The sequence below is a fragment of the Lemur catta genome, chromosome 5 (assembly GCF_020740605.2).
Source record: "Lemur catta isolate mLemCat1 chromosome 5, mLemCat1.pri, whole genome shotgun sequence".
Classification (NCBI taxonomy): Eukaryota; Metazoa; Chordata; class Mammalia; order Primates; family Lemuridae; genus Lemur; species Lemur catta.
The window spans coordinates 547,579-573,314 of NC_059132.1; the positions used below are offsets into that span (position 1 = coordinate 547,579).

The 25,736-nt window shown below is 39.6% G+C and overlaps 1 protein-coding gene across 1 annotated transcript in view; it reads right to left on the reverse strand.

Moving 5' to 3' along the window:
* MEIKIN (meiotic kinetochore factor) overlaps window positions 1-25,736 on the reverse strand; it is a 55,349-nt gene that overhangs the window by 3,915 nt on the left and 25,698 nt on the right. The window contains exons 9-14 of the mRNA XM_045552396.1: window positions 22,243-22,313; window positions 19,454-19,615; window positions 16,806-16,886; window positions 11,961-12,080; window positions 8,498-8,621; window positions 3,941-4,031 (exon numbers count right to left, since the gene is read on the reverse strand). Of these exons, the coding sequence (XP_045408352.1) occupies window positions 3,941-4,031; window positions 8,498-8,621; window positions 11,961-12,080; window positions 16,806-16,886; window positions 19,454-19,615; window positions 22,243-22,313 (649 nt within the window). The remainder of the gene's footprint in view (window positions 1-3,940; window positions 4,032-8,497; window positions 8,622-11,960; window positions 12,081-16,805; window positions 16,887-19,453; window positions 19,616-22,242; window positions 22,314-25,736) is intronic.

Here is a 25,736-nt window from a genome sequence, read left to right on the forward strand (position 1 = left end):
AATATATCCTTTCAGGTAAAACTCCAAGAAATGAAGGAAAAAGCCTATGTCTGGGCATTCCAAGAAAAAGCTCTGATATTTAATCCAATAGGATCATTTTAGGCCTTGGACCCATGCCGGCACCAATCCCTGTGCCAGAGTTGGGCGGCGGGGCCAAGGGTGGGCGGGTGGCAGAGCTAATGTTAATTGACTTATGCCTTTAGAAGTCCTACCCCTGGAACTAAGGGTAGAATGAATCCCACCTAAATCCTATGGCTTGGAAGTTTAAAATCCACTTAGGATGGGGTTAGAGAGTAATTGGTACGGATGCAGGGGAAGTCACCACACGTCTATTATCACGATCTATGGCAGTGAGAGACAGCTTGGTGTTAAATGCATAGAGATGGTAGCTAAAGCCATGGGTAGATGAGATCACCCTGGGTGGGTGTGTTGCCTGAGAAGAGGTCCTAGAACAGAACCCAAGGAAACACAAAAACTTAAAAGACTGGGTAGAGGAAACAGAGCATTCAGAAGAAATGGGAGAGGGCTAGAGATGGGACGAAAGCCTGCAGAGTGATATTTCAGAGAGGCCATTCTTTATTGGAGGCTTTCAGGAAGAGAGTCCTAGTCTGCAACATCATAGCTGGAAGATGGATAAGATGAGAACCAAAAATTAGTCTTCAGATTAGCATCAGGGAGGTTGCTGGTAGACTTGTGGGGAACAGTGTCAGTGGAGAACCAAAACTGAAGCCAGACTGGGGGGGAGCGGGGAGAGCATGGGGTGAGGGATCGGTGAGATAGCAGAAGACACTCTTTTTAGGAAACATGAGTGCAAATGGATGAATAATGATGGGTTAGCTAAATCCCATGGAGTCAAGGCAGGATTTAAGATGTAAGATGATTAAACATGTTTAAATGCAGGTTAGAAAGCAAGAGTAGAGCAGGAGAGTTTGAAGAGAACTTTTATCTGGGAAGTCTGGACATTACACCCTTTATATAAATATATATGATATATACACAACATAAAGAGGCTATTCATAACTGAACAAACCACGATGAATGACACCTTGGAGAGGTTAAAAAATTCACTTTAGTTAAAAATTTAAAAATGAAAATGACATCATACCTTTCACACATTTTTAACCAGACTTTTTTGGTACTTATGACCTGAGATTATTTTATAATGTATGATTTGAAAATATAATTTTAAGTGCTTAAGAATAAAGTTTAGGCTGGGCACTGTGGCTCACCCCTATAATCCTGGCACTTTGGAAGGCTGAGGCGGGAGTTTGAGACCAGTCTGGGCAACAGAGCGAGACCTTGTCTCTACAAAAAAATTAAAAAATCAGCTGTTCATGGTGGTTCACACTTGCAGTTCCAGCTCCTTGGTAGGCTGAGGCAGGAGGATCGCCTGAGTCCAGGAATTTGGGGCTACAGTGAACTATGATGAAGCCACTACACTCCAGCCTGGGCTACAGAGCAAGACTCTGTCTCAAAAAAAAAAAAAAAAGAAAAAGAAAAGAAAAGTTTAATTAGTTATATGCTGAAGTATTTAATAAAATGGTCCCGTTCATTAGCTTTTTTTAGACCACAGACCACTTTGAAAATGTGATGAAAACTATGAGACTCTCTCCAGAAAGAGACGAACTCCCTCTTCATGTTCTTCCAGGAAGAGTCGCTGAAAGACCTATGAGCCCTGCCCACAGATACAAGGTTAGGTGGACAAACTTCTCCTGGGACTTGCCAACAGGATTCCTCTTTGGACTTTATGTCTGCAAGCCAGCAGGCTTCTTCTCCTTCCCTACCGCTGGACCATAATTGAAATCATGTCCTCCTCCAGTCCCAAGCCTTGAGTGCCAATTCGAACTCCTTCCTCCCTGTGCTCCCATCTATGAAACAGAAATACGGAACTCAAATACTTCTGCCTTCAAATCCTGGCTCCGTCACTTTCTAAATTACGTCGCCCTGGCCAAGTACTACCTTTCTGAACTAGCTATATTTTCCTTATCGGCACTATGAAACTATTAATGTCAAATGTTTATTTCCTCCAACCCCACTAGCCACAATCCAAGAATCAGGCATCATTCTTCCTCACAGGAACCTGTCACCTGATTAGAAACTATCAACTCATTTTCTCCCCTCCCCGTTGGATTACAAATTCCTTGAAGGCAGAGAATAGGCCTCCTATTTCAGTCCTTATTTCCCCACTGCTTATCACATTTCTGCTTTTAAAACCAACACAAGAGTTGCTTGGTTAAGCACTGATCTAGAATAGAGGTCTAAATTCTGTCCTGGCCTCCATCACTAATGTTCTCGTCTACATTTCCTCACAACTTTTTCATATTTCACCTCCAGATAAAATCACAGAATCACAAACAGTTTTGTTAGTGGCGTAAGGCCTTGTCAAATCATTTACAAGAATATCTTCATAGGGACTCTTAGTTAAAAATGAACACTATATAGCTCATTTAACCTCAAAATTCATAGATCCTATAATTTTCCTGAATACAAAAGCAGTTTTGAAAACAGTCACATAACTGTACTCTGTTCACTGCACAGGACTGCTGCTTTCTAAGAAGGGTATTGTCAAGATGCTGCAAGTAACATTACCAAAAAATAATAATAACCAAACAGTGTTAGCTAAAAAGTTAATGAAAAGTTGGGGATGAGGTAATATATTAAATACTTAGTATTTGATTGATTGTACATATTGTCCATTCCCTGCTTCAGCAAACCGTGAGTATAGAGTTTCTTTCAGTCAGAACTGAAATTAGGTCTCTCACTCATGTGGTTTCAATTAAGTTCTGTTAAAAATAGCTCCTAAGCATTTTCATTTTTAGAACTTCAACAACTTTACCACTTTTAATCCATACAAAGGATAAACTCTGGGGGGAAAAACAGTCACAGGAAGTTACATAGTACTCTGCGGTGTTGGTTCTTTGTAAGTAGCTAAAACCGTCTATTTTAGTGTACAGTCTTCTAATATCAGCTATTTGGTTCTTATTTTATAATATAAATACACATACTTAAGAAGCACATGGAAGAACGTTTCTTAACTGATTAAAAGTAAATGACAAGAACTTCAACAGAATTTCAACACAGACATAGAACACAAATAATTGGAGAATTTTTAATTTCATGTAATTTCAGGCAGACATGGTGCTTTATGGACTTCACAGTCATGTCTTCAAACCAGTGAAAATTCAGCCACAGCTGCTACAGTCTGCCATTTTTATTATAATATCTGGAGAAAAAAATAACAACAGATTACTTCACACACAAGCAGGTACCCAACAGTTATTAATAACCAGTCCCTGGGGGAGCGAGCACGTGACAGGCCACTCTAGTTTCATCCTGTCGAGACTCAGGATACAAATCTAGAGGCCATTCAAAAACAACAACAAAAAAAAAAAAAAAACAAAGGAATAGCTAGCTCGCGCCTTCCTGGACATGCTCAGGATGGTCCCTTTGGAGACACAGGGTACCTGCCTGATAGCATTCCCCGTGGAAAGCCGGGCAAAGACTGCTGTCAGTGGCCATCACCTGGCCTTTAAACCCAGCCTTGTAACCTGGAGCAATCCATCCATCTGTGTTTCTCATCCCTGTCCTCCTCAGCCACCACCCAAGCAGAAGCCCCTCACATTCTCCCACCCACCCTTTCTTTGCATTCTCCTACTCTTTGTTGCAGTTGAACCCAGGTTCTTCCCAAATGCAGGATTCTGGGCCTTTCTCCCCAGTGTCTGTGCCAGGAGAGCCACAGTGGAACCAGCTTTCCCTATTTCACGTGGCCACTCCCATGCAATGATCCACCTCACCCCTTGGCCTAATCAGCCTGTATCACTGGCTCTGAAATCTTCTTGTGCCCTAGAAATACCTGAGATTTTAAAGATTCTGATGTCTCGATCATACTCCATACCAATTAGATCAGACTTCTGGGCGAGGGACCCAGATATAAGACAACCAGGGAAGTATGAGGTGCACCAAGTTTGAGAACCAGAGACGTGTCTTTGCTATTTGAAGGGGAGTCCATGGTCCAGTAAGGCTAACATCACCTGAAAGATTGTTAGAAACAAAGAATCTTGGGTCCCACTCTAAATCCACAAAATCACAATCTCCGTTTTAACAAGATCCTCACACGATTCACAAGTGCATTAAAGCTGAGAAGCGCTGGCTGTACTACCCTCCTCTCCTCCTTCTTGTTACTGACCTCACACGCTGCAGCTCACTTGTTGAAGACTCTGGAGACTGGTTCACAGTCATCCTCTCCACATAAACTTCTGGGTAACTTCCCAAGTGGGTAATTAGCCCCCGCTTTATCTAGTCTCAGCTACCCCTTATCTCCTCAATGCTCATACACATGTCCAGGGCCATGACTTAGATTTTCCCCTGACATCACCTAAAACGCATCATTTCTGAACCTTTACGGTAACAGAGACCTGGAAGTCATCCTCTAGCTGTCCTTCTTTCTCACACCCTACGCCAGTATCTCGGCAGTCACTAAGCCCTGTCAGCTATACAAATACAAATTTTTAGTTTGGTTCTCAAACTACAGAACTCCTGAATCAGATCACTGAGGCAATGGCCTGGGAATCTGCATTATTTATAAATTATTCTGGTGATCTGAGCACCACACTTTGACATACACTAGCTCAGATCCTTATTTTATCAACTTTGTTCATCAGAACTTTTATAAAGCTCCCACCTGGCTTTTCTGCTTCCATGCTCATTTCTCTCCAAATCATCTCCATACTTCTTGCTAGAATGGTCACATAAAAAGTAACCTTGACCAAGATACAGTAAAGATTCAGGATGGCAAAGGAGGCTCGCCACATCTGCCCCTGATTACTACGTAAGACTCTGTTCTCAGAGTCCAGTCTCCATCCACTCCAGCCAAATCTAACCAATTCCAGTTCCTTAACGACGTGAGGATGATTTAAGCCTGTCTTTATAATAACGCTGCTTCCTTGTGCTTATGCTCACCATGTCCCTGCGGCCTCACAGCATCCTGCAAAGGGTCCCACATACAACCTTATTAAAGCACATAAACTCCACTGGACTTGCTGTATACGTCTAACTTCCTCTATGAGATTATAAACTTCATCAAGACAACAACTGTGTTCTTATATCAACATCACCAGCAACTAAACGTGTCTAGCATGTGATATCCAACTCAATAAATGTATGCTGAATGAGTGAACCAACCAGAGAACTTCATCTTTTCATTCTGTGACACTAAAATGACAGGCTTAAAAGGCCTCCATGATGCCAAACTAGTTTGATCTTTTTCCCCAAGGAATTAACTAGTACATTTCATCTCTGTATTTGTATTATATCAATGTGTCAAATACTGTGTCAAAGACTAGACACACTTACCTTATATGTTATTTACGTGAGATGGCACAACCAAATTTAGCATTGAATAAAATAACCACTTAACATATTTTAGGATTTTTGCAATTTAATAAAAACCAAGCAACAATTTTCAAAAGGGAAATGTAGTATGCTAGACTTGAGGAATTAACCTAACTTATAGAAGCAAATAATAACTGTTACATAATGAGTAATTATTATATGTCAATACTTTACATAGATTATCTCTAATCCTTACAATTCTTTGATTGTTGAATTTCTAAAATAGTAAGAACTACTATTTTACCAATTTTACAGATAAGAGGCTAACATTCAGAAAGCTTAAGCAACTTGCTGATGTGACACAGGTACAAATGAACGTAGGGATGCCCGATTCTTACATGATTTCTACTGCCCTCTCTCAGATACCTGAATGGATCTGTTTCCACCTCATCTGTCACGCATCGGTGTGATATTTCTGCCTGCTATTATCAACTATACATTTAAACCTCTCACGAAAGATAATATGTATCCAGTTAAAGGCTGTTATTCTACTATTAATTTGATATATGAATTTATAACACAATGTATCATCTCTTCTGGAGCTCAAAGTAAAATAGAAATTTTACAATGTTACTATAAGGATAGCTACAGGTTTGTCTGACTTTCCAAAAGGTATCACTAGGTTGGAAGTCTTTCCTGACACCTCAAAGCAAAGTTAGAAGTGTCCTCTCCTGGGTTCCTGCAGTGCCTTGTTCTAGTTCTGATTCTGCCAGTAATTAGCTGTGTGAACTTGCGCAAGTCACTTAATCTGGCCAGGGCATTTTTATCTGTAAAACGAGCAAAATAATTATAATAAGATATAATAAATAATTACAATTATAAAAAAATGTAATAATTATATGGTTCTCAAATTTTAGTGCTTCTTAGAATCACTTTGAGCGTTCACCAAATTACAGATTCCTGTGCCGTATGTCTAGCAACTGCAGTTTCTGCCGTTATTCTGGTCCAGATGGCCAGAGGACCCCACACAGAGAAAGTGGACTGTATGTTCTCCATAGCCTCCTCTATCTGGCTGTCACTATTCTAAGGATGTTTGCCCACACCACCTCCTCTCTCGCATCTCTTTGGTTCACTTGCACCACTTTGGTGCTTTAATCAGTACGTCAGTTATTAATGAACAAACAGCACACTGAACACAGTCCTAGACCATCAAGAGTGAGCTTCACCTTGTCGTCCTGATTAGATTACTGCCCAACTAGCTAAAACGTTAAATGCCAGGATTAAAAATAGGCTGCTGCATGTTTAGAATAACATGGTCACTAGTTAGCTTTGAGCTTTGCTATTTTTACTAAAGGAAAGTGGCCAGAGGTGGGAAGGGAATTAAATGAGGAGGCTGCTGTTATGGTGAGAGCCCAGGAAGAGGCCAGGAGGTGGCACCATTAGATCAACATTCACTGGGCACCTGGGAGGGAGGCCGGAGGGGGAGGCAGTTTGCCTTTGTGAATTAAACTAAAAACTAAAAACTCTGGTCTGAACACTCAAAAGAACTTCCCAGACACATTTTGGTTTTGCTTTGTTGCATACTTACATCCAGAATTTTGACAATATCTGATGTCATAAACTAATATGATAGGCCAACATGATCAAATTAAGAGTTTCTCTATAACCATGTGAACCAATTCCTATAATAAATATCCTCTTATAGGATATATCTGTATTTATCTATCTACATCCTACCGGTTCTGTTTCTCTGGAGAACCCTAACCAGTACAATTAACCAGTGTCAAATGAGTGGTACTAGCTTAAGTATTCAAGAAACTTAGCAATAGGGAGAGATCTCTGTGGGCGTGGAGGATGCTGTGGGAAGGCACTGCGGAGCAGAGGACAAGGGCCAGGGGTGAACGGCCTGGCTGAAGTTATATACAATCTGTTAAATTTCAGCTCCTTCATTGGCTGCTTACTCATACAATGTGCGAAAGCTCCACTGAGTAATTAGACATTTTTCCTGAAATGCCAGGAAGAGAGTACAAAAAACCACTTGTAGCTTAGAAAGCTTAAAAGATTGACTTCCCCCCCCACCACGTGGTAGCAGTATGACCTTGGACAAACGGCATACCACCAGTCCGGAACCTTTCTGGCACCAGGGACCAGCTTCATGGAAAACACTTTTTCCATGGACCGGGGCTGGAGGTGGGGGTGGGGGTGGGGAATGCCTTGGGCATGATTCAAGCACATTACGTTTATTGTGCACTTTATTTCTACTATTATTACACTGTCACTTGCCACTCACTGAAAGGGTTTTGACATGAGTCTGCAAGCAATTCGTTTATCATGGTCTCTGTGCAGTCAAACCTCTCTGCTAATGATGATCTGTATTTGCAGCTGCTCCCCAGCCCTAGCGTCACCACCCCAGCTCATCAGGCATCAGATTCTCCTAAGGAGCACAACCTAGATCCCTTGTGTGCGCAGTTCGCAGTGGGGTTCGAGCTCCTATGAGAATCTAATGTCACCGCTGACCTGAGAGGAGGAGGAGCTCAGGCAGGGATGCGAGGGACGGGGAGTGGCTGTACATACAGAGGAAGCTTCCTTCCCCCACTGCCGCTCACCTCCTGCTGTGCGGCCCAGTTCCTAACAGGCCACAGATTTGTCCCGGTCTACGGCCCGGGGCTTGGGGACCGCAGCTGCATACTACTGTAAGCCTCGGAGTCTTAATATGTAAAATGGGGATAATAATGCACATCCTGTCTACCATCAAGTCATAATGAGAAATAAATATAATAAGGGTCTCAGCACAGTGCCTTTCACAGAGGAAGTGTTGAATCCATGCCAGGCGAATGCAAAAGCATCTCCACATCTTTAAAAAGAATGCTACTAAAAATGAAACCCAAACAACACTAAGGTTCAAATAAGAGGAAGTACCCTAAGATAAATACATTTCAAACCAATGTCATAAGCTAATTATTCAAAAGTTAAATTTTTTTGTCTTTAAAATAATTATTTTACTCAGATTCTGAAACCTGATCAGACTTTTATATTTTTACCATTTCTACTGTAAGAACTCTCAGAATAAAATTTATAACTGAATCTCCTCTGTAAATAAGGAATTTACCATGAAAAGATGTTTTACATCATCTAAAAAGTCTGTTCTGCATCCACACTACAGTACCTTGAGGAACATCTTTAGGAGGAGAGTACTTCTTCTTCTTTACAACAACACCTTTACTTTTCACTAGTCTAGTTCCTGGTGATGCTCTAATAATGCAACATATTTCTGATGTATTTGAAGGAAACTGAAAAAGAAAAAAAGCAGATACTGCATAATTCCTCCAAATATTGTGTTTATGTTGCTTTGTTTCACATGCAAATAGTCTCAATATCCATATTTCATACATACTAATAGCAAGTATGTACTAAATGCCTACTCACTCCAGAACTAATTGGTTTTAAAACATCTGCTCATTTGATACTCACAAGAACCAAGCAGGGCAGGTTATATTATTCATATTTTACAAATGAGGAAAGTTGACAAGATTGAATAATTTAGTTAAGGATAGACAAAAGTACTGGCAGACTTGAGATTGAAACACTTCAAAGTGGGAGAGAAAGTTTGCATGATTTATTGAGTTAAAATAAAAATTTAAATTTAATTCTAAGTCAAACACTAGGTTCCTTGATTTCTCAGTTCAGTAATTTTGACAATTTATCATCAAGCAGATAGTCTCTAGAATAAAGAAATATTAATACTATATCTTTCAGAAGTGACATATCTTTGTTTCTCAGAATTCAGAAGTAGAGATATATATTTATCAAGGGCTCTTCCCATTTTAAATAAAGTCTATATGGAAACCTCTTCTACCGTAAAATTTATTTTAACCTCTGTGGTGGACAACTGCTATTTTCCTGTCCTATTTCCTGCTATTTTCCTTCATTTGCCATTCTTCTGGTCCTGAACAGTATTAGAGTTTTTTTGAAGAATCTACTCACCCTACCAGCCTACACACCACCCCTTCCTTATAGATTAGATAGAGTTGTACACCATGGTTACCACAAGACCCAGCCTAGCCAATCAACATATCCCATGATTCTGGACATAGGAACTCAGAGGCAAAAAAAAAAAAAAAAAAAAAAAAAAAAGCTCAGAATAGTTCCAGGCAGTAATGAAGGATGAACTGTATTTCTCCTCCTAAAATTTCCTTATACCACAATAAGAGAAGTACTAAACTCATGAGAAATCAAGCTACCATGTGTAATATATCAAACAATGGACTTAAGCCCCCAGAACATCAGATATTGGAACTGCCAAATCAGAATACATTAGCCATGTCTGAAATTACTGAAGAATTAACAATTGAAATCTCAAGGATGAACAAGCAACAGAGACTATCAGGAATGAAAAGCAGATTCAAAAAAGAAACAATCAGAACTACCAAATGAAAAATAAAATTGTTGAAATAAAAAATTCAGTGTAATTCTTAAGAACTAGAATAGATACAGATGAAGAGGGAATTACTAAAGAAATTACCCAGACTATAACAAATAAGTAAAAAGTATTAAAGAGAGGTTGAGACCTGCATTATACTCTGATCAGCACAATGGACACCCACCAGCGTAAAATCATCCAAAAGCTGAAGTTCAGAGGCCAGATACCACAATGGCTCAAGAGATAAAACAAAACAGTAAGGGTCTACCCAAAAGCATGCACAGAAATCCACCCCACTTATCAATTCTTTCAATAAATGTAAATGGCTCGAAATCCCCACTGAAGAGACACAGGCTGGCTGAATGCATAAAAAAATATAAGCCACGTATCTGCTGTCTCCAGGAAACACATCTAACCCACAAGGACTCGTTCAGATGCAAGGTGAAGGGATGGAAAACAACATTAAAAGCAAATAGAAACCAAAAGAAAGCTGGTGTAGCAGTTCTCATATCAGATAACAGTCTTCAAATCAACAAAAGTAATGAAACACAAAGATGTCCATTATATAATGGTAGAGGGAACAACTGAACAAGAACACATAACAATTCTAAATATTTATGCACTTAACACAGGTCCACCCAGATTCATAGAGCAAATCCTACTTGGTCTTAACAAAATTGATAAACACTAGCACTGTAATAGCTGGGGAATTCAACACCCCTCTGACAGAACAGGATAGATCCTCCAAACAGAAAATAAAGAAACAATGGACTTAAACAGAACTCTAGAACAAATGGGCCTAACAGACATTTACAAAACATTCTACCCAAAACCACTGAATGCACATTCTTCTCATCAGCTCAAGGGACATTATCTAAGACTGATCACATCCTAGGCCACAAAACATATCTCAGCAAATTAAAAAAAAAAGAAAAATTATACCATGCATCTTCTCAGTGGAATAAAATTAAAAATCAACTCAACAGAAACACGCATCACTACACAAAGTCTTGGAAACTAAACAACCTACTGCTGAATGATAGGTCAAGGAGGAAATTAAGATGGAAATCAAAAGATTCTTTGAACTAAATGATAAAGGGGACACAAGGTATCAAAATCTGTGGGATACAGCTAAAGCAGTCCTGGAAAGGAAAACTCATAGCCATAAATGCCTACATCCAAAAGACAGAAAGATCACAAATCAAAAATCTAATGAATTATCTCAAGGAACTGGAAAAGGATAAGCAAGCCAATCCCAAACCCAGTGGAAGAAAAGAAATAACCAAGATCACAGCAGAATTAAATAAAATCGATAATAAAAGAACTATACAGAAAATTAATGCAACAAAAAGTTTATTCCTTGAAAAGGTAAACACAATTGATGGACTTCTAGCTAGATTAACCAGAAGCAGAAAAGAAAGGACTGTAATAAGCTCCATCAGGAATAAAAAAGGAGAAATTACAACTGATACCATGGAAACACAAAATATCACCTATAAATACTATAAAAATCTCTATGCATATAAAGTTGAAAATGTGGAGGAAATGGGCAAATTCTTAGAAACACATAGCCTCCCTAGGCTAAATCAGGGAGAAACAGAATTGCTGAACAGACCAATATTATCAAGTACTGAAATTGAAGCAGCAATAAAAAACCTTCCTAAAAAAAAAAAAAATCTGAACCACATGGTTTTTACTATTTTAACCACAAATTTTATTAAACCTACAAAGAATTGGTACCTATCCTGCAGAAATTATTCCACAACATTGCAAAGGAAGGAATCCTCCCCAGCATCTTTTACAAAGCCAACATTGTCTTAACACCAAAGCCAGGAAAGGACTCAACAAAAAAAAGAAAACTATAGACCAATATCCGTTATGAATATGGATGCACAAATTCTCAATAAAATCCTAGCAAAACAAATTCAGCTGCTCATCAAAAAAAAAAGCAAAAAAAAAGAAAAAAGAAAAGACAAGTTGAACTTTATGAAAATTTTAAAACTTCATGCATCAAAAGATCCTATAAAAAGGCAACACACAGAATGGGAGAAAATATTTGCAAATCATACATCTGATAAGAGATTTTGCTTCACACACACAGATGATGTTAGCCTCAACTGAGTTATAGATTTCTCAAAGTATCTCCTATACAAAGTATCTAACAATAATTATTTCTTTTAGTAATTGAAAGACAAATTGAATATACTACCTCATTGGAAGAATGTTCTTGCAAACTTGACAGAGCAACAATTTCATTTGAATTAACATAATTGCTGACATTTGGAAATACTTCTTCAGAAGATGTTTTCTGCACTGAGGACAAATCAATCTATAAAAGAACATATTACTCATTTATAGAAGTTCAGTGTTGCAAAACCAATTATTTTTAAATAACTAAAGGAACGTTGAAAATACTATCTCATTGGAAGAATTTTCTTGTGAACTTGGCATATGAACAATTTCATCTGAATAAATGTAATAACTGATATTAGAAAATAATTCTTTAAAAGATGAATATTTAACTGAGGACAAATTAATCTATAAGGAAGGTTATAATACTCTTTTAAAGTTATTTTTAAATAGGAATTTATTTGCTATGGCATTTTTTTCTATTCTCTAATCCAATAAATATTTATAAAGTGTCTACTAAATGAAACTCATCTACCCAGTAATCATACCTCCTGGAATAATTTCCCCTGTTCTTCCTTTAAACGTAAACTTCCCAGTATTCTGCCCTTAATCTTCTTGCCTACCAACTGAACACCAGAAATTTTAAAACCTCTATCTCTAACACAGAACTCTCTCCCGAGCACCATGTCCAGGAAAGAGTTTCATGTTAGAGATTTCTGTTTTAGAGATTTTCAGTAACCATTTTTACCAGGTTACTGAAATCACCACACATTTCTATATTAAATTCAAAACATCTAAAAGTAGCCTCATGATCTATACTCCGTTAGGTGGGAACTCCAAGAAGCTTTGGCATGCTGACCAGCTAGACCTGACTAGCTGAACTAACCAACCATGTGTACCTCAGAACAATCCTAGGAAGGTCACATTAAAGTGAGACCCTGGAAAATAAAAATCTCCCAGTGGTCCCTGATCAACTAGTCTTTTAGGGTGGCCAGCCAAAGTCTGACAGCTTGTAACTGAGAGGAGTCTACATGCCTCATTTGGTGGCAGCAAGCTATAGGGTGAACCAAAGACCAATCTGTCTCAGACTAATTTTGTAACAAAATCTGGACCTTAAAATGTCAAGCCATTAAGCATTCTCAATGGTATTTTTATTTATTAAAAGATGTTGGTATTTATCCACAAAATGGAAGAAAATATTTGCAAATCATCTATCTGGTAAGAGTCTAGTATCTAGAATATATAAAGAATTCTTACAACTCAACCATAAAAAGATAAATCATTTAAAAATGGGCGTAGAATCTGAATAGACACTTCTCCAAAGAAGATATACAAATGGTCAATAAGCCCAAATGCAAAATCACAATAAGATACCACTTTACACTCAGGACAAGGGATGCTAACAAGTGTTGGTGAGAATGAGGAGAAATCGGGACACTCATGCACGGCTGCTGGAAACGTCAACCTGCTCAGCCCCACCGGCAGTTCCTCAGATGCGTCACCACATAACCTCAGCAAGTCTACTCTCAGGTGTACACCCCAAAGAGATATAAAACCGTGTGTCCACATAAAATCTTGTACAGAAATGTTCACAGTAACATTATTCATAAAAGCCAAAGGCAGAAACAACCCAAATTTACATCCACAAAATGAAACACTATTTGACCCAGAAAAAGAATGAAGTACTGATGTGTGCTGCTGCTATTCAGATGAACCTTGAAAACATTATGTTAAGTGAAAGAATCCAGGCAAAAAAGGCCACATATTATGATTCCACAGAGAAAAAATGTCCACAACAGGGAAATCTACAGAGACAGAAAGTAGATTAGTGGCTGCTTAGGGCTGGGGAGTAGGATGCAGGAGCAAGGAAGTGTTAACTAAAGGGCAAGGAGTTTCTTTTTGAGGTGATAAAAATGTTCTAAAACTGACTATGATGATGATAGTGCATATATGCGAATATGCTAAAAAACACTGAATAATACACTTTAACGAGGTGGTTTGTAGGGTATGTGCACTATACCTGAAATAAAGCTGTTTTCAAAAAGCCCAGTACAAAAAAGTGCTAAAATACAGTTATCACATGAGCCAGCAATTCTACTTCCACTTCAAAATATAGTCTCTCCTCGTATTCATGGGTTCCGCATCCATGGATTCAATCAACTGCTGCAGATCAAAAATGTTTTTAAAAAATCATGTCTGTACTAAGCATGTACAGACTCTTTTTTCTTATCATTATCCCCTAAACAATACAGTATAACAAGTATTTCCATGGCATTTGCCTTGTATTAGGTATTATAAGTAATCTCAGATGATTTGAAGTATACAGGAGGATGTGCACAGGCCATATGCAAATACAGCACAACGGCATTTTGTCATAGGAACTTGGGTGTCCACAAATTCTGGTAACTGTGAGAAGTCCCCTGGACACTGAGGGATGACTGTATAAATTCAAAATAACTGAAAAGACATGTGTACACAAAAACTTACACACAATATTCATAGCACTATTATTCATAATAGGTAATAAGTGGAAATAACCCAAGGGGCCACAAACTGAACCGGTAAACAAAACATGGCATATCCATATAATGGAATATTCTTTGGTCATAACATAGGAATGAATTACTGATACAAGTTCATAACAGGGATGAACTCTGAAACATTATGCTAAGTGAAAGAAGCAAGACACAAAAGGCCACGTTATATTATTTAATTTATATGAAATATCCAGAAAGGGCAAACCTATAGATACAGAAAGTAAATTAGTAGTTTCTAGGGACTAAAGAGTGAAATGGGGGAATGGGGAGTGACGGTTACTGGGGTGATGGAAATATTCTAGGGTTAGTCTGCAGTGTTAGCTGCACGAGAGTGTAAGCACACTAAAACCACGGAATGACACACACCGGGGCTGGAGGACCTGCATCCCTGGGCCACATGTGGCCTTCTGGATCCTTGAGTGCAGCCTTTTGACTGAATCCAAATTTTAGAAGTTTGGATTTGGTCAAAGTATATATTATATGCTTTAGCATGGTGAATTTTATAAAACGTAAATTATGGCTCAATTTTTAAAAGATGTTGGTATTTGCAAAATAGTCACTAGCTTCTCAGGGGTAAAAACATTTTGGTACATTTATTCCTCATCTATATACTTTAACCCCAAGTATCAACAAAGAATGAATCAAAAATGAAACATTCATTTTTCTGGAAAAAGTGGTGATTTTTAGAACACGGGAAAGATTGTAAGCAGAGTGTTAATGAAACCCGTTCCCCCATTATGAGCATTTGCTCTTTGGTGAACTCTGTAACTCTATTACCCTAGGAACCTGATAAGGATAAGAATGTCAACTGTGTTACCAGGCAACAGTGGTTATGGTAAAAATAAAGTCGGACTGGAAAACTGTATAGCTGTATAGCTACAAATGCACTATAAATACATAAATAAATACTGTCCTATAAAAGATGCCACGCTTCAGGGTTTCCCTTAGTGCAAGCACTCTTGTAATTAGGCGTGTCCTCTGTGGGGACTATGAAAGCCACGCCCATATGTTGTCACGGAAGATGCTGGATCTCATCTCCCTGCACCTGAGCTGTTACCGGACTGCTATGGGAGCCGCCCCACGTACTTCCGTGAGCATGGCTCCCCCTGAAGAGGAACACCTGCTGCTGCCCTACTCACAGGCTGTTCTCCTGCTGTGCAGTTGAACCTAAGAAAGATGCTGATGGCGTTAGAGCTCAAATTGTAAAACTCTTGCAAGAAAACAAAGAAGAAAGCCTTCATGACTTTGGACTTGGCAATGATTTCTTGGATATGATACCAAAACACAAGCAGCAAAAGTAGATCAATTGGACTACATCAAAATGAAAACCATTTGTGCATCAAAGAACACTGTCAGCCAGGCATGGTGGCGAGCACCTGTAAGCCTAGCTGCACGAGAGGCCGAGGCAGGAGGATGGCTGGAGCCCAGGAGTCCAAGGCTGCAGGGAGCTGTGATCGCACCGCTGTGCTCCAGCCTGAGGGGCAGAATGAGACCCTGTCTCTAAAGAAGAGCAAGTGTTGGTGGGGTTGCAGAGAAACTGGAACCTTCTGCACTTTGCTAGTGGGAATGTAAAACTGAGCAGCAACTAAGGAAACAATGTGGTGGTTCCTCAAAAAGTTAAAAATAGAATTACCACATGATCCAGCAATTCCACTTTTAGGTATAGACCAGGGACTAGAAAAGGTATTTGCACACCCGTGTTCACAGCAGTGTTATTCGCAGCAGCCAAACGGTGAAAGCGATGCGAGTACCCGCTGATGGATGAACGGATAAACAAAACGTGGTACATACCTAACTCAGCCTTAAAAAGAAAGAGAATTCTGACGCATGCTGTAGCGCAGATGGACCTGAAGACACCATGCTAAGTGACATGAACAAGTAACAAAAGGACACCTAGTGATGACTCCGCTTGGGGAGGCACCTACAGTAGTAACGTTCACGGAGACAGAAAGGAGAATGTTGGCTGCCCGGGTGGGGAGAGAAGAACAGGGAGTCACAGTTTAATGCAGATGCAGTGTCCGTTTGGCAAGACGAAGAAAGTGCTAAAGACGGTGCTGGTGAAGGTCACACAACAATATGAACACGCTTGAACCGTGCACTTAAAAATGTTTAAAATTCTAAATTTCATTTTGCATCTATTTCACCACAATTTTAATGAAAGAGGAAAAAGAGCGAGTCCTGGCTGGTGCTGCAGGATTCTACTCCTTCCTTCTCCCTCCCACGTGCAGCAGCAGACAGAGCACTGTCAATGAGAGCCTGCTTATGCCACAGGAAAGTGCAGACAGTACTCTCTATGGGAAATCTTCTCCCAGTCTGGCAAAAATAGAAGAAATGGCAGAGGAGAAGCCAGAAGAAAGATAATACAAGTGTCAAATGCTAACACTTACCACAAAACCAGCTGCCTCCGAAGATGGCGTACTTGTTAACAGGCCTCTGTTTTTCTTCTCAAGAGTACTGGAATTTGTTTTCTGTAAATGTTTTATGAAATAGGGATTGAATAGCAGAAATAAATGAACTACTTTAATATAGTAGAACTACAATTTAAAGTTAATAAACTAGATCATAATGTACAATATTAAAAAAATCTTTAATCTGCTAATTAAATTTTAAGCCACTTCACAGAAAACTAAAAAATTTTCTGGCTTGAGCTAGGTCAAACGATGACCAAGAGAACTCTATGCAGCATAACAACTATAAAAGAATACCTTTGTTGAAGTTACTGTGAATTATAACCCAGGTAATTAGTGGGATGAATTAGGAAATGGTGCTTTGGTTATCTTTAACTGCTAAGAAAGGTATTTTGAGTATTTAATTCCTACATATTACTATACTTTTCATGGAGAGAAATTATGAGTTATTTCTGAAGTTGTGAAAAGATACATGTAGCAAGGATAATTGGTTTTAAATACATAAGTTTAAATGTACAGACTGGGTGCAATAGCTCATGCCTGTAATCCTAGCATTTTGGGAGGCTGAGGTGGGAAAACCGCTTGAGGTCAGAGGTTGGAGACCAGCCTAAGCAACATAGAGAGACCCTGTTTCTACCAAAAAAAATTTTGGCTTGGCATGGTGGCTCACGCCTGTAATCCTAGCACTTTGAGTCAGGAGTTTGAGATCAGCCTGAGCAAGAACGAGACCCCATCTCTACAAAAAAATAGAAAAATTAGCTGGGCACAGTAGTGTGCATCTGTAATCCCAGCTACTGAGGAGGCCGAGGCAGGAGCATCACTTGAGCCCATGAGTTTGAGGTTGCAGTGAACTATGATGGTGCCACTGTACCCTAGCCCAGGCGATAGAGCGAGACCCTGTCTCAAAACAAAACAAAATAAAAATTAGCCAAGCATGGTGCCAGGCACCTGTACTTCCAGCTACTTGGGAGGCCAAACCAGGAGGATCACTTGAGCCCAGGAATTTGAGGTTGCAGTGAGCTGTGATGACACCATTGCACTCAGTGCAGGCAACAAAGCAAGACATTGACTCAAAAAATATGCACAAAGATACTTTCACTTATGAAAAATCATAGTTAAATTATAAAGTAGGATGCAGACTCATTTTTTATTTCTTGAAGATGCAAAAAGGCAGAGAAAGACAGGTAGACAAAGCAAAGAGAGAAAGAGACAAGATCCAAGAGCTAAAAAGCGACAGAAATAGAGGGAGGAACAGATCAACAACAAGAGAGGGAGGAGAGGAAGGGAGGGGAAGAGAGATGAAGGAAGGAGAAGGGAAGAGAAGAGTAAGGCAGAGGGAGAACAGACAGGCAAAGACAGAGAGGAAGAGAAAAGAAGAGGATGACTGAGAGACAGAGACAGGGAAGAAGAGAGACAGACCGACAGAGACTATGAGCAGAAAGAGATTGAGAGACAGGACAGAGAGAGAGAGAGATCAAGACAGAGACAGGAAAAAGAGACAAAGTTTGAAAATCAGAGACAAAATCTGAAACAGCAAAGACAGAGGCAAGAGGTAGAGAGGTAGAGCAAAAGGAAAGAGTGAAAGACAGTCACAGGGACAGAGATAAGCTTCATTTCTAGCAATCAACCCCTTTCCAACATCTGGATTCCAGGAGCCAACCACGTACTTCTGACAACTCTCTCTGAATAGGCATCTACTATATGATGCCAAGTTTGGAACCCAAACTCTGAGATAAAACTTAAGTATCATAGAGAAGTTTGTGTTAGGTTTCTTTCCTTTCTCTCTTTCTTTTCCTTCTGATTTAAAATCTCTTAAATTAGTTGTTGGTACAAGACATAGTCTGGAATAGCTTATAAGTTTTTATCAAAAATTTTTACAGGTATATTTATTTGGTACACTGAATAGTTAGCTCTCTAACTTACTAGCTATGTAATCTTTTAACTTCTTCATCTGAACGAAGACTCTTCTACCTCTGGAGACTGTTACACAAAGGTTACAAATAACACGTGGGAAGGGAACTTATGGTGTCTGCAGAGCAGGAGACACTCGACAACAGCCATTGGCATCACTGGGGCAGTCGTGGACAAGCTCGCTCGCTTCTGCGGGAGCAAAGAACCTGCTGCTCCAGCGTCCGGAGGGCGGTCAGCAGCCCCGGCCGCAACAGCTTTGGAAGCTGCTTCCGCTTTCTAGCTGAGGGAGGCCACCATCTCCTGAGGCAGCCCCGAGCCAACGTCTGGGCCCAGCAGCCCAACACAAGACTTCTGTAGCGACGATCCTTGCTCCAGAACTCCTCACGGGGAGAGCCTGTCAGACCTGCCCTGAACACTGAGGCCACCCCTGGCCAATCCCGCTTCGCCCCCCTTTCCTCTCTCAGGTATTGCCCCTCCAACCAGCCCCCTCAGCTCTTCATTCTGTCTCAGTTTTCTGCTTCCCAGTGGCCCCACTGACACAACTGCCGACTGTCAGTTCAACGTTAAAAACATCAGCCCGGATATAGCTGTAAGTATATAGCTTCCCTATATTTTTCCTGCATTTGTTAATAAATTTCGTATCCCTGTATCTTCCCAATCAGTACAACTTTATGGTCTTTTCAAGAATTATTAGTTAATAAAAGAGCAGGGCTCACCAGTGCAGGTTTCGGGGGCTGGGGCAGCGCGGTGTTCGAGGCTGGTCCACCTGTGCTGCTCTCAAGAGCAGGCCTATGGTAGGATGATGGAACCTTGATTTTTAGATGAGAGTTTAGCTTTGTTTGGAAATTTGTATCTCTATGTTCAGAATCTTTTTCAGGCTGAAACAAATCCATAATCATGAAATACATTTCAAGTGCTACAAAAACATTTCCAGTACTTCTCAGATATCCTATCATTCTTCCAACTTGAAAAAAATGATTTAAACTTAAATGATTTTCCTGAAAAAAATAACATCTACATATTTAAGTAAAAATTCTGTTGAAAGACAAAATAGTTTGAAATAGATTAGGGTTGAGCATCCCTAATCAAAAATACGAAATCCATAATGCTCCAACATCCAAAACCTTTTCAATACCACCACAATGCCACAAGTGGAAAATTCCACACCTGACCCAATGTGACAAGTGCAGTCAAAACACAATCAAAACTTTATTTCACGCACAAAATTATTAAAAATGTTGTATAAAATTACCTTCAGACTATGTGCATAAGATACATATGAAACATAAATGAATTTCATACTTAGACTTGGGTCCCATCCCTGAGACAGGGTTTCCTGTCCTGGCGATGGTCCCCACGGGGTTTCTGCTCGTGGGTTTCTGTTCTGACCCGCTGTGGTTCTCCGCATCCTCCTGTCATTCTCTCCAGTGTTTGGTGCAACAGTTTGCTGAATGACCTCCCTTCTTTGACAGATCTAAGAAGGGCTGGTGATTTTTCAGCTTGTTCAGCTTTTTATTTCTTGTTAGGACAGAGTGGCAACTTCTAAGAATCTTATATGCTCAACAGGAAATGGGTAGTCCTGCAACTGACTTTTAAAAATCCTTTATAATACTGGACCTTCAAGCATTCAACATTGTTGACCACTCCCCACCTTTTGTGGGTGAAATGCTTTCTTCTCTTAGTTTCTATGATACCACATTTTGTTTATTTTCCTCCTTTTCTCTAGCCACTCTTTCTATTCTACATGACTGTGGAGTTCTCCAAGGATTGATCCTAGACCCCCTTCTCTTCTTCACTCTACAGGTACTCCTTCCCAGATGATTTCATCCATTTCCATGACTTAAAAAAAATATCTATAATGCTGTCCATTGCCCATCTGTTCCTATGACCTCCAGATTGAGAGCTAATGGCCTTCTCAGCATTTCCATCTTTCAGGTATACTCAAATTTCCTGTCTTCCCATCACATTAAATAGCATCTTTATCTACCACCAAAGCTGCTCAAGGCAGAAATGTAGACATCTTTCTTACCCAATCTATCAACTCTACAAGCAAAATTGAACCCATTCATCTCTCTCCATCTCTCCTACAAAACACCCTAATCAAAGTCATCACAATCTTTTGCCAAAAATTGCTGTAACTTCTCACCAATGGTCACCCTGCTGACACTCTTGCCCTCTTTCAATCCACTCCTTGGTTTATTACAATAAGAGTGTGGTTTAGTGTAAAGACTACAGGTGTTAGATCCAGAAAGACCTACCACTAGATCCTCAAAAAAAAAAAAATGGTGAAAAGCTAAACCTCAGTTTTCTCAGCTGTAAAATTGGTAAAAACAAACAAACCAACTACCTACCTGACTGGAATGATATAAAGCAAAGATATAATTAATGAAAAGTCACCTAAGAAGTAGCTCTTGCTACATTTGATATTAAGTTAAAAGTCTTCCCCAAAGACCTCCAGATTCCAAGCCTAACATACTGATTCACAAGCAATCCTTAGCATAACACACTGTTCTGGCTACATGGTAAATTTCTTATTTTTACCTTAAATTAAAGACTAATAGGCACCCAATTATTCAAAGGGAAGGTGGAAAAAATGTAAAGTACAGTATTTCCCCTGTACCCATGGTTTTGCTTTCCACAGTTTCAGTTATTTGCTGTCAACCACAGTCCAAAAATATTAAATGAAAAGTTCCAGAAATAAACAACTCATACGTTTTAAATTGCGAGCTATTCTGAGTAGCATGATGAAATCTTATGCCACCGCCCTCTGTCCAGCCCAAGATACGAATCACCCCTTTGTCCAGCACATCCATGTTGTATAAACTACCCACTCACTAGTTACGTACGTAATAGCTATCTCAGTTAACAGATCAAAACAACACTGCATATATACATATACAGGGTTCAGTTCTAACTGCAGTTTCAAGCATCCACTGGGGGTCTTGGAACAGATCCCTTGCGGATAATGCGGGAACGACTGTACATTTTAATTCTCTTTTGTTAAACTTATACAGTATATTCATGTATATGCAGTTAGGTTTTACATAAAATTGAATAATCTAATTATGAAACTCCAAAAATGCTTTTAATTATTGACTTAAATAGCTGCAAAATAATTTCTATAAGAGTGTTGGTTAAAAGTATATCCTTGGCTGGGCATAATGGCTCATGCCTGTAATCCCAGCACTTTGGGAGGTCAAGGAGGCAGGATCACCTGAGGCCAGGATCACTTGAGACCAGCCTGGGCAAGACAGTGAGATCCCTTCTCTATAAAAATAAGGAAACTTATTAAGAGCTGGGCATGGTGGTAGGCACCTGTCATCCTAGCTATTCGAGAGGCTGAGGCAGGAGATTACTTAAGACCAAAAGTTTGAGGCTGCAATGAGCTATGATGACATCATTGCACTCTAGCCTGGGCAACAGAGTGACATTCAATCTCAAAAAAAAGTATACCCTTTATTAATGAAAGTCATGCTTTATGTAGTTATTCTGCTTTAATACTTGCTTTTTTCTGTGTTTTTGCAGGGGTTGAAGGGCAAGTTTTCTCAGCAAGTAAAACTTCACAAGCTGCATTATCTATAAATAAAAACATAGTTTAACATTCTAATTATTTAACTTGTCATTAACTGTAAGTCCAGAGGACACGAGAATTCAAATTTGAGAAAATAAAACAAAATTTTTAAAAACCCTAATTTTAGTGACTGTGCCTTTGTAATAGTTTAAGAAGAAAAACTTAATACATGTTGAATAATCTGACTTCCTGTAGATAAGAAAAAAAATCCTTAAAAATACCTTTATCTCCAGAGCTCTAGGTTTCACAGAAGTAAATAAACTGTATATAAAGTATCTTCCTTTCTGTTAGTAGAGAAAGTTATATGAGATTAAAAGTCTTCATTCACCATCCTACCATATCCACTCCACTGTATTTTCAAGTTCTCCCTTCTTACTGCAACTTTCCTGTCAGCATTGAAAGCAAGCTCAGGCATCGCTCATCTTATTAGAACTTTCCCTGTACCTCCCTGTAGCCCCCTTGCTACAGACCCCCTCTCTCCTCTTGTCCAAAGGCAAGTTTCTTCCAAGAGCTGTCCACTGATAGTAACTTGACTTCCTCTCCGCCTACTGACTTCCAAATCTAAAGCAATCCGGTTGCACTCCCCACCGATATTGGAAGGGCCTTTTCCTGGCTCCCTCACTGGACCTCACACAACAGCACGAACATCTTCCCTCCCATCTGGCCTCTTTTTACGGCTTCTCTTCATTCAGTCCGAGTCCTCCCTTCTCCTCATTCTCCACACTCGATACAAAGCAACAAATATTTATTGAGTGTCTGCTCTATGCCAATTTTGCCTATCATATCATATCACATATTCAACTTTGCTTTATTCTTAACACCACTACCTTGATTTAAGGCATGAAAAGATTTTCCTGGTATTCTAACAGCTTTTTAATTCACCTCCCTCAGCAGTCCATTGTCTTCCTTGTATACCCAAAATGTAAATCTAAAATCATTAATTTAAAACTCTTCAAAGGCTTTCCACTGCCCTCAAGTTAAAACTGAATTTCCTTAATTTAACATACAAAGTTCTTCTTTTCGTGATCTGTGTCTTGCCTACATATTCCTTAATCTCACTCTAAAGGTTAGTAGAGTTGCCAGATAAAATATAGGAAGCCTAGTTAAGTTTGAATTTCTGATAAACACTGAACAATTTTTTAGTACATCACAAGTAATTGTATAAGCATGTGCAATATTTAGAACATGCTTATATTAAAAAATTATTTGCTATTTATCTGAATTCAGATTCAACTGGGCATTTTGTATCTTTAATTGCTAAATCTGGCAACCCTGGTGGCTATTCGCTCCTGCCATCTGCATCTCCTAAGGAAAAAAGAAGCCAGGTGGGTTTGAGATTTCAGTAGGAGAGAAAACTGGTACCAAGACTTAGAAACAGATATTAGATTGAGAGTGACTGAAAAAGAGGTGTTAAGGACAACCCTCAGGTTTCTAGTTTGCTAAACTACATTTGCTAACTAAAAGATAAAGGGTCCTGGGGTAGGAGCAGGTTAGTCTTGGTTGTGACAATTCTCAGTCCTCCATCCTCATTTTATTTAATCTTCACAATTTGTCACAGCTGGGATCACTCCCTCCTTGAAGCACACTCCTCTCCTGGCCTACGCGGCACAGTGCTCTCCTGGTTCTCCTACCACCACACTAAGTCTCAGTTTCCTTCGCTGGACACTTCTCCCTTTCCCTACTTTTAAATGTTGGAGTGTCCTATCTCCTTTCCTTTTATAGGTCTCATTTCTATTTATTTTTACTCCTTATGTAATTTCCTCTAATTTGATAGCTTTAAAATATCTACATGCTGATTCCAAATACATACCTACAGCCCGGCCTCTGCTCTCAACTTCAGACTCCTGCATCCCAAACTACCTTCATGACATCTCTACTTGAAGGTTAATAGCCTCTCAATTTTTAAATATTTCATTGACATATATCATATATACAGTAATGGTCACAATCTTCTGTGTACGTGTATTCACTCATATAACCACCACCCAGATCAAAACACAAAACATTTCCAGCACCCCAGAATCTTCCCAGGTGTTCTTTCCCCCTTCCCAAAGACTGTCACTGTTCTGATGTCTATCACCCAGAACAGTCCTGCCTGTTCCTGAACTTCGTACATATGAAATCTCACAGTATATACATGTTTGTGCCTGTGCTCTTTTACATGACACCATGTGTGTGGGCTGAGAGATCAAGTCTAATATCCCCAAACAAAATTCTCTCGATCATTCTCCCAACTTGCTCTGCCCTGTAGTGCTCTCTCAGCAAATGATAAAACCACTTACCTTGCTGCTCAAGCCAAAAATTTAATACTCATTCTTGACTTCTATTTTTCTCTCTTACCTAATATCTAGCCTAATCAGAAAATCCTGGCGCATCTTCCTTTAAAATATATCCCAAATCAGGCCCCTGCTACACCATCATCTGATAACTGGAATAGTGTGACAAGGTCTCCTTGCTTCCATTCTTGCCACCATAGCTGGTTCTCCACATGGCCGGCAAGGTAAGAACTCTACAATACACATATGAGTCTTCAGAACATAGAAAAAGAACACCCTTTAGAGCCTTCGGACCACAGAAATACTGTACATAGAAACAGAGAACCCAAGGGCTCTTGGAAGCCCAGGGCTGCTCCAGCTCAAGAGTTTTCCTCCTCCCTGGAGTGACGGTTTAAGCAGACGGAAGAGATGAAACCAGTGTTTCCCCAGAAAGATTATTTTCCATCTCACTACACAGAGGAACACCTTCAAGTGGTACTGTCCAATGTTGTAGCCACCAGCCTATGGGGCTATTTAAATTTAATTAAAATGAAATAAAATTGAAAATAAAAAACTTAAATATACACCTGACCATGACATCCCTCTGCTTTAGGAGGATCTAGGATGTATTTCTCAGCGTATTTAGACTAAACCGCCCGGCCCTTCCCACGGCTTACAAGACTCTACCTTGCGCCACCTGACCGGCTCTCAGACTGCAGTTTCAACCACTTGTCCTCTTCCTCACTCTGCCCCGGCCACACACGCTGAGCACACTCCCATCTCACGGCCTTTTCACTTGCTTTTTCCTTTGCCTGGCTTGCTGTGTCCCCAGATTTTCGCATGGCCAACTCTCTGACTTTATTCAGACTCTACCTAAATGTCACCTCCTCAGAAAGGTGATGACCCCGTCTCAAACAGCACGCCTGGTCACACCTCTCTGTTTACCCTGCTTTATTTTCCTTCATTACTGCTATTTCTACCTAATATTATGTTACGCATTTATTTATCTGTTTATTATCTTCCTTCCTCTACTATAACATACGCTCTGTTAGAGCAAGGACTTTGTCATGTCTCTCAGCAACTAAAACAGTTTCTGTCACACTGTAGGTGCTTACTAAATATTTGATGAATGAACTCAATTAACGAATGGCAAATTGAGGTGCCTATAAAAAT